We start from the raw sequence: 14,740 nt of genomic DNA on the forward strand, positions 1-14,740 counted from the left end.
GCTCCATTACAATCTAATGTGATTTCTCCTAGCACCTGTTAGGGCTACCACACAGCTAGCCTGTTCACTCTTCCTGCCTGCCTGCCTGCCACAAACATTAACTAAGTACCTACTGCTTGCAACCCCTGCATAAGGTGCTGCTTAAACATTTGGGTTCTTATTTAACATTTTTAAAAATGCACATTTTATCTCACCAAACAACCTAAAGATTAATGGCAGGGGTTCTGGAGTCTGATAACCAGTATTTAAATTTAGGCTCCTTGATAATGCACCATATGTAATCTTGGGTAAACAGATAATTTTTCTGAGTTTTAATTTTCCATAAAATGGGGATAATCATACCTAACTCATCAGATGGTTGTAATGGTGAAGTAATATCAGTCTCATTTTAACTAGGTGCCTTGGGTAAGTGATCAATAAATGGTTACTGCTCTTATGATTATGATGATGGTTATTATATGGGGCAAAGATCCCATATTGGATTTTTAATTGTTTTATCTTCTCTCTAGTTCAGCATTATCACAGGAAGGCCATGCAGTAAGCATCTGTTCAATAAGTGAATGAAATGGAACCAAGAGGAGACCGTGGTGGCCATTGGCCAAGAAAGTCGGCCATGCAAACCTTGTGGCTCCTACTGTCCTCTCTAAGCAGACATTGCCATTTGGATGTCCAATAGTCCCCCCAAATTCCTGAGTCCCTAACCAAATGAATCTGCCTTCCCTTTATTCTTCTAAACCTTTCACTTCTGCTGTTCTCCCTCCGTTACCTCGGATTTCCCAAACTCAAATCTGTCCTGTTACAACTCCTCTCTGTCGCTTGTCAACCATAGCCAACTGGTCACCAAGTTCTGCTGATTCCATCTGCTCCTTACTTTTCCATTTGTTCCATGATCTTCACTTGCATTGTTGCTGCCTTCGAATGAGCCCATCCATCTCATCTGACCGCCGCAATGGTCTCCTCACAGGTCCCTCCACTCTTGGATTCCCCCTGCTCCATTTCATTTTTCCAAAGCACACCCAGCTTTGCCACTTCCTTACGCCAAACCTCCAATGGCTCTCGATGCCTGTGAAATAAAGCTCAAACATCTTTGACTGGCGTTTTAGGCCTTCCATGGTCTAGGTCCTAACCACTCTTTGAATTTCTTCTTTATCCAAATAAAATAATTCCAACCTTGTATAAGGTTTGTACTTTCCCGACTACATACCATTTTACCCCTCAATCCCTATGATCTCCCTGATCCAAATCCTACCATTCTTGTATGCTTCAAGGAACAGTACAAAAGTCACCTTCCTCCATGATGTTCCCTTTCCAGAAGTCATACTCCTTCCTCTAAGTTCCCATGGCATTTTCCTCGTATTATGTTAGTTAGATGATAACTTCATCTTTCATAGGAGTTCTAAGCTCTTTAGGGCAAGTAATGGGTCTTGTCATCTTTGATTCTTCAGGCACTTAGCTTGGTGCCTGCAATGTGATAGGAACTGGATAAATGGTGGCCAATATGATAGATCCAACATAGAGAGCAGAGGCTCTCCACAGGACTGCTTCATACGTGGTGTGAATGAACAAGTTCAGGGAGAAGAGGCTGGATCTTATTTTTCATGACATCAATGGAGCTGGATGCCAAGGGTCACTAGTACGGTAGAGGTCAAAATCTGAGGACAAGCCTGAGCAGGACAGTGGGGTTTTAGAGTCCAGCAGTAACTATCAGTGAACTACAGGATCACAGCTTCCTTGTTTGGATGGCATCTGCAACTCATACCTCCTCTGTATTTCAGATGACGAAGGAGGAGGGTGGGCCACATTCTTCCTCTGTCCACTTAGCTTGGACCTGCAGCCTTTTCTGCCTTACTGCCCATGTCCCTTAGCCTAGGTGGACCCAATGGGGCTGACCCCATTGCTCTAGCCCCAGTTTCCTTGCTTGCTGTAGCCCCGTGTTCCTTGGACCTGTAGTTATGTCATGGGCTACCCACAGCCCTCACCTCCTCCCTCTCTCTCATCCTTCCTTTTTTCTTCCTCTTCCTCCTCTTCTCTCTCCATGACATAAATAACACATAGTCTGCAGTTGCAAATCTTTGTTCAACCCTTCACAGGCAAACAGCCACCTTCCTTGTCTATAAAATGGGGGTAATAATAATCCTCACCACTTATAGGTCTTTAGAAGTCAATGAGGTCAGATGCTGCATGAGGTGGATACAGGGATGTGCTGCCCACATCTCCCTTTCGGGACTCAAGGAGTGATTCCCTCAGCTGTGCCCTCAGGTGTCAGCCCACTTGGAGAATTTCTTTGACCGAAGAGAGCCACGTTGCCCCAAGTCACACCCTGTTCTGAAGGGCAGCAGCCCACAACCAATGACTGATGGATGCAGGGGTATAAAGGCCCAGCTCCCCTGCACCAACTCCGTTGGACTTGGAAGAGCCATCCCAGCTCCAGAGGCTCCTCATGGGCTCAGCTGGGGCTTCCTTGAGGCCTCACTCCACCCAACCTCTCCCTAGCCTTTCTCCTGCTTCCTTCCCTTCTAGAGGTGTTGATCCCAAGAACACTCCCTGAGAGGCTAATGTCCATCTCAGAGAATGTTTCCCAGGACACCCACCTTCTGACACCGAGGACAGAGTGGGTTTAACACGTGGCGGGCCTGTGCATAACGGGCAGGCACTTGGCACCAGCACCTCGTCCAAGTTTGGACGCCCATGTGGTTGATGCTCAGCAGCAGAGGCTGCTCCTGGGCCTCCCCTACCCAGCTGCCTCTCAGCACCTTCCCTCCCTCCCCCCGAAGATGCTGGGCCTGGGGTGAGGGAGAGATTTAGGAGCTTGGGAAAGCGGTGGGGAGGGGGGCTGTTCTCAGCTGAGTTTTCCTCAGGCTCAGGGCAGTGGCCACTGTGGGAAAGAGTCAGAAAAGCAGTTCTCACTCCTTTTCATGATTTATGCTGGACAGCTCTGGGCAGCCTGGCCCGCCCCCCTCCTCCCTGAACAAGAGGGGCCCGCAAAACTCCATGGTCCCCCCAGCCCTGGGCTTTGGCCTCACCTCCCTCCCAGCCTACTTCTCCTACACTGCAGTTTGCAGTTCTGCTTTCTGGCTGGGACACCCGGGAAAGTCACCCTTTATCTTTGGATGTGATTCAGAAGCTCCTCTGAACCACTTCTCCCCTCCAGCCAAGAGGCCGCCAACATTAGGGTCTAAAGATACCTGTGCCTTGGAAAACCGCCTCCTCGACTCAGCAGCTGGGGAGGAGGTGGCTCAGCTGCAGGGCTCTGGGGGCGTCGACACCTACTGATGGGTGACCATGGGCAAGTCACGGAACCTCAGCTTGCTCGCCTGAGAAACGACACACCCCTTTCTTCAGGACCCACTTTGGGGGCATTAGCCACACCCCTTCCCTCTCCACTCTGATCACAAGGGCTGTGAGACCCAAAGGAAATAATGAGAGGGAATCCAGCTTCAAAATACCATGAAAGGGATTCCCTGCCTAGGGAAGGAGACCTTCATCTCCTCTTTTTAGGGCAACTGGAGAAAACACACGAGCAAACAAGAAAGACTAGGACTTAGAACATTCTGAACCTTTGAAAGGTCAGTCCTAGGGGTGAGGGGGAAGGACCCTCCACAAAAGGCTGGTGGATGGGGCAGGTGGGAGACTCGGGTAAGCTGGAAGCAGCCTGAGCAGCCCTAACTGCCTTACTTACGTGCCTGACTGTGGGCCCAATATGTAGCCAAACTATGGGCTCCTGGTTTTTCTAGAGAAAGCCAGAAATCCAAGTTTGTTTGTTTCTTTTTCCAAATGAAGTCTCCTAATTTTAAAATACTGCCCTACAAATTCAAAATTTTCAAAACTCACTGAGGGCCAAGTCAAACATGTCCAGGGGCCTCATCGGCTAGCTGCCCCTTTGTGGCCCGTGATTCCCAGTTAAGAGGGCCTCCTCCTGGGGGCTCTTGGGCCTCTGCTCTCTCTGCCCTGCACTGCTGTGTGTGACATGGCCATCTCTTCCACCTCCTGCAAGGACAACACCCATTCGAGTGCCTTTCATTGTTGTACAGACTTGATAGTTCGTCCTCACAGTAAGAGAACAATGACCAGAGAGGTTATCTGCACATGCAGCAAATGAATGGAAGATTCACGACATCTGACTGCAAAGCCAGAGCTGAGTCTTCTATATAGTTATCAGGGACTGATCTCAGCATCTCTCCAAAGTGAGACAAAAATAAACGGTGGAGGGGAGGAGGGCGGGCCCCAGGCATTCCTTCCTCAGCTCTCAGCTACTGCAGGGGGCATGGCCAGCCAGTCAGGATGCTTGGTCCTCACCTCCTTACCTCCGGGCTCCCCTCTTTGGCAGCACAGACACAGTCTATGCAATTGTTTCCAGGTCAGTCTCTCCAACCAAACTTTGGGCCTGTACACCTTCTTGATCCTGGAAGCTACAGGGAAATCCTACAGATGTTTACTCAATGATCGTTGAGTGCAAAGGAATTAGATGCACTGGTCCAGATGTCCCCATGGAACCTCTGTTTTCCCGAGAGGCTTTGGATGCCTCTCTCCTTCTGAGGCCCGCTCTAGTCCCGCCTGCTCTGGGGTGACCTAAAGCTGCATTCCTCTTCCTCTAAAATCACAAAAGTGGTTGTCTCCAGCTCTCTGGTAGTTAGCACTTAGGACATAGAAGGTTCTCAAACTATGTGTAAGTCAGTCAATGAGTATTTTATAAGTTGTGCCCTGACAAAAGGAGCAGCTAGAGCCTGAAACTCAGCCCATGAGCCCCTCACTGAGCCTCTGTGCCACCCCAGAGAAAGGAGCACCTTCTTCTTACTGGTTAAGATGCAATGGCTTTTTGTTGTCCTCTTTAATTCCTTGCAGCTTGCACAGTGGCACGTGTATGTTGGTGGGGACTCCATTTCTCTGCTCCTGGCTCAGTGCCTGGTACATGGGAGATGCTCGTCATGTCTGCTGCCTGAGTTCATGCACCTCCAGCGTCTACCGCATGCCCAGTCTGCACAAGCTTTCACCGTGGGTGAAGTTCCCAGGAGGGTGGACAGATCAGCTTGCACTACCTCGGCAGCCTGTCTGCACAGGGCAGGCTGGAGTTCACTGCCCATCCAGTGAGCTGGCTTCCCTGAATGTGCTGAAGATTTTATTATAGCTTCATCTTAGACACGCCTTAGAAACTCGCTTCTTCTGGGACTGAGACCAAAACCTGCAGGGCCCAGGCCTGCACAAAACCAGAGTCTAAGCAGATAAGCAGGGCAGAAATGCCCAGGGCAAAATCACACCCAGACAGAGAGGTACGAAATGAGCTCTTCACCGTGGCCATAAAGTCCATGGGCCCTGGGTGGTTTGGGCCTGGCTCCTAAGAGCCAAGTTCCTGCCTTCCTTGTTCTGGCTCAGAATGCTACCACTCCTCAGGGAGGGCCAGAAGTGAGCAGGACACAGAGAGAGGTGTGCAGAGGGAAGCTGTGCTTAGTGCCTAGTGGAGAGAGACGGGGTAACTGAGGGAACTGGCAGGAACAGGGAGGGCGGGCCTGGGGAGGAAGCCATGGTGCAGTGCCTCAGCCTCCCAGTCAGCTCCAATCCTTCCCCAGCTTGGGCACCAGAAATGCCCTCGTGAAGCAGCTAGCCGGTGTTTCGCATTTTTGCTTCATCTATTTGCAGAAGCGACGATGATCTTAGATGGGAAAGCCCCTCATACTCTTCCATAGAAGTTCCCTAGCAGGAGGCGATCTGGGCATGTAGCCAGAGGCTAACAAGTTTCTACAAAGCTGCAGGTTTTATATTTCAAAACTAATACAAACTCTGCATATTATATTATATCCTGTTTACTATATAAAAATGTTTTTTCCTTAGATTATTTGAGTAAAGGCTGATATTCCAGGCAAAAGAGGCAGGTTTCTTTCTTCACTCTGCATAGAACTACCACACATCTCCCCGCCCCTCCCCCCAAACTGTGTACACACACATGAAAGTACTGTTCACCATAAACTTTGCCTCTTCTTGCAGAATGTCCCCACTCTATGTCCTACCGTCTCCAAAGCCTATCTGGCTAAACTCTACTCCTTAACTCAAGGCCCTGCTCCAATGTCACCTCTCCCACGAAGTCTTCCTAGATTCCCCTCAGGCTGAAAGTAATCTCTGCCTTTGTGAACACCCTCAGCTCTCTCCGTGTGCTTCATTTACCTCTGACCAAGTTCCTTGTTAGTCTTTTGTGTCTCTGTCTTATTTTCCTTATGAAAGTCAGCTACTTGAGAAGATCTGATTTTTCCCTGTATCCTCCATGGAAACTGGTGTTGTATATATAGTAGGTACTCAATATATGCTGAACAGATTTCAGACCACTACTATTAATAATGATAAGGGCAATTTCACCTGGGCGTGGGTCACCGCAAACCTCTGCTCTGTGGTGCATTTATGCCTGGCGCTGACTGGGCTGGGCTCTGGGCCTGGGAAGGCCTGCAGTGTCTCTCCCTCAGTGTTACAATGGCTCATTTTCTAGCTGGGGATGACTCTGGTCCAGGTTGAAAGGATTCACCCAACAACAGAGCAGTAACAAAGAAAACAGGATCATACCTTAATATTGTCTTCTGGCCAAGAGTTTAGCATGGTTGCAATGTGGCCCTTGTCATGAATGGTGATGAACAGCCCACTAGGAGAAAAAACATGTACACAGAGAGAAATCAGGCAGTCAGACTAGGAACAAAGACCACAGTACTGTTTAACATTGCATCGTTTAGTTTTTCCCAAAGACGTGGTCAAGGCGGGGCCCTGCCCCCAACAGTTTGGAGGGCCCAGCCCTGGCCTTCCTCCAATTTCTCCTCTCCACAAGGCAAGGAGTCCACGGGGCCGAGGGATGTGCCCACCTGGGGCCTATGCTCACCAGAGCCTGCACCCTCCCTTCTTCCTTCTAGACCAGGCACACAGGAACTCAGAATTCTCTGACTGAGGGACCTCAAGGCTGCTTCAAGAAACCATGTCGGCCTCTTCTCTGGGTCCTCCCGTTTCTGAGTATAGACCACACTATGGTGGGCAGAGCCCCAAGCCTGGGGCTGTGACTGGAGCTTGGACATTCGAGTTGTGGTACCAGACACAGGTACAGGAGGCCCCGGGCAGGGGGAACAAGGCTGGGGATGGGAAGAGGGGTGGGCTGCCAGCCAGGAGCCACTTTTCTTTGCAGCACTAGAGCACGTGACTTCTAAATTCAAATGTGGCCTTCCAGACCAGCAGGAAGGTACATCTGTAAAGGCAGGGGTGACGTATTTTACTTAACAGTGTATTCGCTTGATTTTAGAACTTTTATTTATGTTTAGACCTCCATATGTGGACCTGAGTCTTCTGCCCTGGGATCAGGGGTGTGAGAATATGTATACCTGGAGAATATCTGTGCCACTTCCTTCCTTTCCTTTGTTCCTCCAATGCATCCAGAAAGGCTCCTTTTCCTAACGAGGTACTCACTCTGGTTCGCCAATGTGAGGAGGCTGGGGAGGTGTGGAGAGCAGTGTCTCCCACTCTCACTGCCCTCGCTAATTCAGAGAAGACTTCCAAACAGTACTTTACACGGCTTCATGAGATGCTTGCATTTTGGATCCGTTATTTAAATCATGCCCTAGTCAACACTGTAAAGGCCCTTGGCCCTGCTCTTTGGTCTCAGCAGTCTTGTAAAACTCCCAACCCTGGATACACCTACTGTCTGTTTCCTGTGGGCCCCATGCAGGCAGCCAAGGGCAGGCGGAGAAAGCCAGACCACAGGAAAGGCTGACTGGCACCACCACAAATTCTTCACCGGCAACCCACATGCGCTCTCAACAGCCGCTCAGTCTTTGTTCTTTTGGTGTTTTTCTGCTCAAGAGTCACTCTTTCCACTCTTTGCAAAGAGTATTTTAAACTTCTCTGTTCTCAAACCTCCAGCGGCCTCACCGTCCCCCAACTCCCCTAGGGACCTTGCCTCTGATGTCACATGAAAGCCACGGGATGGTGTCTCTGCCAGCTTCCCACCACCAAGCCTGCAAAATTCTGCATCTGCAGACAGCTCCTTTATTTCTTCCATTCCAATGAATATTATGAAGTCTTATACTTAATGACGCTTCTCTCTCCCCTAGATTTTCCATTAAGTTCCCATCAGCCACAAAATCTCCCCAAGTCTTTATCATCTTAAAGACTTCTGACTTTTGTTAGTGGTAGTCTCTTGAACAGAGTAAACTTTCTGTAGATAGCAATAATAAAACTGCTATTTTTAAAAAATTTAAAAAAATTATTTGAGAGAGAGAGAGCACACAAACCAGGGGAGGGGTAGAGGGAGAGGACAAGCAGACTCCCTGCTGAGGGGAGCCCATTGCAGGACTCAATCCCAAGATTCTGAGATCATGATGTGAGCCAAAGTGAGATGCTTAACTGACTGAGCCACCCAGGCACCCAAAACTGTTATTTTTTAAAATTTTATTTTATTTAAATTCAATTAGTTAACATATATTATTAGTTAATTATTTATAATTATTATAAATAATATATCCTCAGATGCATATAACACCCAGTGCTCATTACATCAAGTGCCCTCCTTAATGTCCATCACCCAGTTACCCCATCCCCCACCTCCCCTCCAGCAACCCTCAGTTCGTTTCTTATAGTTAAGGGTCTCTTATGATTTGCCTCCCTCTCTCTTTTTATTTTATTCTTCCCTCCCTTCCCTTATGTTCATCTGTTTAATTTCTTAAATTCCACGAGTGAAATCATAATTGTCTTTCTCTGATTGACTTATTTCGCTCAGCATAATACCCTCAAGTTCTATCTACGTCATTGCAAATGGCAAGATTTCATTTTTTTAATGGCTGAGTAATATTCCATTGTATAGATATAGCACATCTTCCTTATCCATTCATTTGTAGATGGACATGTGTGCTCTTTCCATTGTTTGGCTATTGTAGACATCGCTGCTATAAACATTGGGGTGCAGGTACCCCTTTGGATCACTATGTTTGTATCCTTTGGGTAAATACCTAGTAGTGCAATTGTTGGGTCATAGGGTAGCTCTATTTTTATTATTTTATTTTATATTTTATATTTTATTTTTATATATTATATATTTTATATTATTTTTTATATATTTTTATTAATTTAATTTTAATTTAATTTTATTTTATTCTTGAGGAACCTCCATACTATTTTCCAGAGTGGCTACACCAGTTTGCATTCCCAACAGTGTAAGAGGATTCCCCTTTCTCTGCATCCTCTCTGCATCCTGAGTTAGTTTTAGCCATTCTGACTGGTGTGAGGTGGTATTTCATTGTGGTTTTGATTTGTATTCCCCTGATGCCAAGTGATGTTGAACATTTTTTTATGTGTCTGTTGGCCATTTGTATGTCTTCTTTGGAGGAATGTTTGTTCATGTCTTCTGCCCATTTCTTGAGTGGATTTTTGTTGTTTTGGGTGTTGAGTTTGATAAGTTCTTTATAGATTTTGGATACTAGCCCTTTATCTGATAAGACATTTGCAAATATCTTCTCCCATTCTGTCGGCTGTCTTTTGGTTTTGTCAACACTTTCCTTTGCTGTGCAAAAGCTTTTACTCTGATGAAGTCCCAATAGTTCATTTTTGCCTTTGTTTCCCTTTCCTTTGGAAACATGTCTAGCAAGAATTTGCTGTGGCCGAGGTCACAGAGGTTGCTGCCTATGATCTCCTCTAGGATTTTGATGGGATTCCTGTCTCACATTTAGGTCTTTCATCCATTTTGAGTCTATTTTTGTGTATGTTGTAAGGAAATGGTCCAGTTTGAATCTTCTGCGTGTGGCTGTCCAATTTTGCCAACACCATTTGTTGAAGATACTGTCTTTTTTCCCTTGGACATTCTTTCCTGCTTTGTCAAAGATTACTTGACCATAGAGTTAAGGGTCCATTTCTGGGTTCTCTATTCTGTTCCATTGATCTATGTGTCTGTTTTTGTGCCAGTACCATACTGTCTTGATGATGACAGCTTTGTAATAGAGCTGGAAGTCCGGAATTGTGATGCTGCCAGCTTTGCTTTTCTTTTTCAACATTCCTCTGGCTATTTGGGGTCTTTTCTGGTTCCATACAAATTTTAGGATTATTTGTTCCAGCTCTGTGAAAAAAGTTGATGGTGTTCTGATAATGATTGCATTGAATGTGTGGATTGCTCTGTGTAGCATAGACATTTTAACAATATTTGTTCTTCCAATTCATGAGCATGGAACATTTTTCCATTTCTTTGTGTCTTCCTCAATTTCTTTCATAAGTGTTCTATGGTTTTCAGAGTACAGATCCTTTGCCTCTTTGGTTAGGTTTATTTCTAGGTATCTTATGGTTTGGGGTGCAATTGTAAATGGGATTGAGCCCTTGATTTTTTTCTTCTGCTTCATTGTTAGTGTATAGAAATGCAACTGACTCCTGTGCTTTGATTTTATATCCTGCCACTTCACTGAATTCCTGTATGAGAGCCAGCAATTTTTGGGTGGAGTCTTTTGGGTTTTCCATATAGAGTATCATGTCATGTGCAAAGAGTGAGAGTTTGACTTCTTTGCTGATTCAGATGCCTTTTATTTCTTTTTGTTGTCTGATTGCTGAGGCTAGGATTTCTAGTACTATGCTGAACAACAGTGGTGAGAGTGGACATGCCAGGGGCGCCTGGGTGGCTCAGTTGGTTGGGTGACTGTCTTTGGCTCAGGTCATGATTCTGGAGTCCTGGGATCGACTCCCGCATCGGGCTCCCTGCTCAGCAGGGAGTTTGCTTCTCTCTCTGACCCTCCCCCTCTCATATGCTCTCTCTCTCTCTCAAATAAATAAATAAAATCTTAAAAAAAAAAAGAGTGGACATGCCTGTTGTGTTCCTGACCTTAGGTGAAAAGCCCTCAGGTTTTCTCCATTGAAAATGATATCTGGGGTCAGCTTTTTGTATATGGCTTTTATGATATTGAGGTATGTTCCCTCTATCCCTACACTGTGGAGAGTTTTAATCAAGAAAGAATGCTGTCATTTGTCAAATGCTTTTTCTGCATCAATTGAGAGGATCGTGTTTATCTCTCTTTTCCTCAGCTTTTTTATTTTCCATCATTTTGTCTTCTTTATCACTGACTCTCTCTTCTGCCTTGTTTATCCCAGCAGTTAGAGCCTTCATTTTTTTATTGCATCTCAGAAATAGCCTTTTTAATTTCGGTTAGATTTTAGTTTGTTTATTTCTCCAGGAAGGGATTCTCTAGTGTCTTCTATGCTTTTTTCAAGGCCACCTAATATCTTTATAATCATTGTTTTGAATTCTAGTTCTGACATCTTACTTATATCCATATTTATTAGATCCCTGGCTGTGAGTACTGCTTCTTTTTCTCTTTTTCTGGGGTGAGTTCTTCCGTCTTGTCATTATGTCCAGAAAAGAATAGATGAGAGAGGGAATATACTAATATAGCAACAACAACACCAGAAAAATATATACTACACAGGTCAGAAGAGAACAGAAACCAAAAGGAAAAGGAAAAAAAAAGAGAATAAAAATCAAACAAGAAGTAGAACAGAACAAGAGCAATAAACTGGAGTCTGAGTGTATTTTGGTCTGTTTGTTAGAAGAAACTAGATATCAAAATAGGCAAGAAAGAAATACAATGAAAGGAAGCCAAAAATGAAAAATATAAACTGTAAGTGAAAAATGGAAAATTAAAAAAGACTTAAAAAGTAATTGATAAGAAGCTGAAAAGGATAAAATATAAAACCGAAGAACTAACGAATAATAAGAAAAAACCACGAATGCTACCTACTTCTTTCCCTGGGCCGGAGTTTTGCAGTTCTGTGTGATCGGTAACCTTGCTATTAGCTGGAAGGTCCCGCCGCTCCTCTGGTGGAGGGGCCTGTGGCTCTGATTCTCAGGGGTCCGAGCTGGCGGAATAGCACAGCCCTGGCCCGCCCGGCCCAGTGTCAGCGGCTCCGGAGCCGGGGAGGGGGGGTGAAAATGGCGGCACCCTGCTCTCCAGCCCTGGACCCTAAATTTCATGCCCCCCACTCCTCAGAGCCCTCAGGAAAAAGCAGTCCATCACTCTTACCTCCCTGGTCTCCACTCGCTCTCTGTGCTCACCCAACCTATGACCAAGCTTTTTTTATCTCAGACATGCAACCGGGTTTCCAGTCTCCAAAATTTACAGACTCCGGCGGCACGCACCCTGCGGGAGGGAGAGAACTCTCGCCGTGGTTCTGCCTCTTGCTGGGCCCCTGCTCAGAGAGCAGTCACCCGACAGTGCCGAGGTTCGCAATTTCTGGAAACACCTAGCCGAAAGCTGGTGCTTGGTCTCCCTGTTTGCAGCCAGCCGGCTTCCCCACTCCAGTGCCTGGGAGCTCTGCCGCACTCAGGCCCCCTGTTCTTTCTGTGACCTTGGGGATCCTGAGACCACGCTCTCCCACCTGGGATTCCAGCCCTCTTCCCCTCCGGAGCACCTTTCAGGCAGAAACATCCCTCACTGGAGCAGACTTCTCAAAGTTCCGATTTTGCACTCCGCACCAGCTTATGGAGGCTCCCTCCCGCACCCCGCTTCTTATCTTCCTGTACGTCCGCTCAGACTCCTCCCCACCTCCTACCTTGCAGAAAGTGGTCGCTTTTCTATTTGTAGAACGGTAACAATTCTCTTCTCGGAGCTCTGGTTGATTTTGCAGGTTTTCAGAATGATTTGGTAACTAGCTGAATTCCAGGGACCAGACGAAACAGGATCCCCTACTCCTCTGTCATCTTACCTCAGCTGAACTGTTATTTTTAAAAATTATTATATTATTGTTACAACACTTAGAGTGTATAAAGTACACATATATTTTAAGGCAATGGAGGTTGGCCAAAAGTAGGCAGAAACTGAAGGGGCATCTACCTTTGAAAGCAGGAATGATACCTCTCCAGATTTATGAACTTGCAGCTCTTTGTCTGAGGGGAGTCTCATCTGCCAGCAACTTAGGGCAGCCAGGGGCCAAAGGCTTACTGGCTTGAGGGGCTGTTAGAACAGCCAGGAAGTGAAAGGGGGCGTTCTGGAAGGGAAGGAGCCACAGAAAGAAGGAACTCCCCGTCTGTGTATAAAAGCCGCCCACGTTATTGACCTGCCCACCATCACCTGTGCGCACCGAGGGCCTGGCAAAGCAGAGTTGCCTGGCAGCTGCAAAAACTCAACAGAAGTTTAGGCTGCCGCTGATGGGAGAGACAGGGTTTTAAACAGAGGTCCTTTATAATACTCTGCTTACTTTATGCATGTTAGACATTTTCCATAATAAAAAAATTTAAACAAAATAAACCAACAAAACCCACCACAGAACCGCAAACTATTCTTGGTTTCCACATTCCTTGCCAATACTGTTCCTTCTCTCTCCTCCCTTCCATAGCCAAACTTCTTAAAAGTGCTGTCTACACCAGCTGCCTCCAGTTCTCGACTCCCACTGTAGGATGTCTTCCCTCACAGTCATGCTGCCAAAGTGGTGCTTGTGAAGTCCCTACCACATGATGACTGCCACAGCCCAGATACAATGGGGACCTTTAGTCTTCACTGCCTTTGGCTTGTCAGTAGCATCTGACACTTTTACCTACTCCCCCCACCCCCCAACCTTTGGCCTCCATGACTGCTCTGGGTTTTCCTCTTCCCTCTGGCTGCTTGAAGTTCTTAGTCTATCACGCAGGGTCATCCAGCTATTAGGTGTTAACAGTTCCTCAAAAACTTGTACTTACTCCACTTTCCTTCTTACTCTTATTCTTTCTCTCTGTAATCTCATCAGTGTCCCAGGCTTTGGGCCAGTAACTCTCAAAGATCTGCAGACCAGAGTTTCTTACCTTTGGTGCTCCTGACATCGGGGTTGATTAAATTTTTGCTCTGGGAAGTGAGGACCTGTGCATTGTAGGATGTTTGGCAGTATTGCTGGTCTCTACCTACTATGCCAATATTTTTGTGACAACCAAAAATATCTCCAGATGGTTGGTAAATGTCTCCTGGGAGGCAACCCCACGGCTGGTTTGAGAGCCATTGTTCTCGACTTACCTGACATCTCCCTTTGCATGTCTCAAAGGCACGTCAAACACAACACTCCAAAACCAAGTCTATGATCCTAATCTTCCACCACTATGACTCAAAGACAAGACAAAACAAAGACCCAAGACAAACCTGATTCTCTTCCCTTCCACTTTTTCTCAGTGAATGTTACCCCCACTCCATACTAGGACATCTAGGACATACATCTAGTTTAACAATCCCAAAGCTCTGGAATCGGTCCTCTCCCCTTTAATAAAACCCAATGCCAGGTCCTTCAATTCTACCCTCTTCTTCCTTTTAAAAGATTTTATTTATTTATTTGACAGAAAGAGAACACGAGAGGGCATTAGCAGGGGTTGCTGCAGAAGAAGAAGAGAAGTAGGCTCCCCGCTGAGCAGGGAGCCCGATGTAGGGCTCTATCCCAGGACCCTGGGATCATGACCTGAGCCAAAGGCAGACACTTAACCAACTGAGCCACCCAGGCACCCCTCAACACCTACTTTTTGAATAAGCGTGGAAGTGAGCGTGTGAACTTGATGATGGCTGAAGATTGAGGGATGAGCATGAAAGGTGTTGAATAAAGTTTGAGTGAGGGAAACTGTCATGTGTGCTGTGTTGTAAATGCTTAAGGGATCGTCTAGGCTGGGTGGGGCTGGCCTGGGTTAGGCTGTGCCCTGAGGCTTAGACCGGGGAAATGCACGTATGAAGGCGGGTGGACAGGCCAGGGAAGAAAAAAACTCCAGAGCCTAAGACTTGGGGGATGCAGGGCTTTTTCCATC

At 46.5% G+C, this 14,740-nt stretch overlaps 1 protein-coding gene across 1 annotated transcript in view; it reads right to left on the reverse strand.

The window, feature by feature from the left end:
- Nucleotides 1-14,740, reverse strand: part of ME3 (malic enzyme 3) — a 114,080-nt gene that overhangs the window by 66,607 nt on the left and 32,733 nt on the right. The window contains exon 3 of the mRNA XM_028126799.2: nucleotides 6,547-6,622. Within this exon, the coding sequence (XP_027982600.2) occupies nucleotides 6,547-6,622 (76 nt within the window). The remainder of the gene's footprint in view (nucleotides 1-6,546; nucleotides 6,623-14,740) is intronic.

Source organism: Eumetopias jubatus, unplaced genomic scaffold (genome assembly GCF_037043125.1).
Source record: "Eumetopias jubatus isolate StellerSeaLion01/CBP00866 unplaced genomic scaffold, mEumJub1_p1.0 scaffold_13, whole genome shotgun sequence".
Taxonomy (NCBI): Eukaryota; Metazoa; Chordata; class Mammalia; order Carnivora; family Otariidae; genus Eumetopias; species Eumetopias jubatus.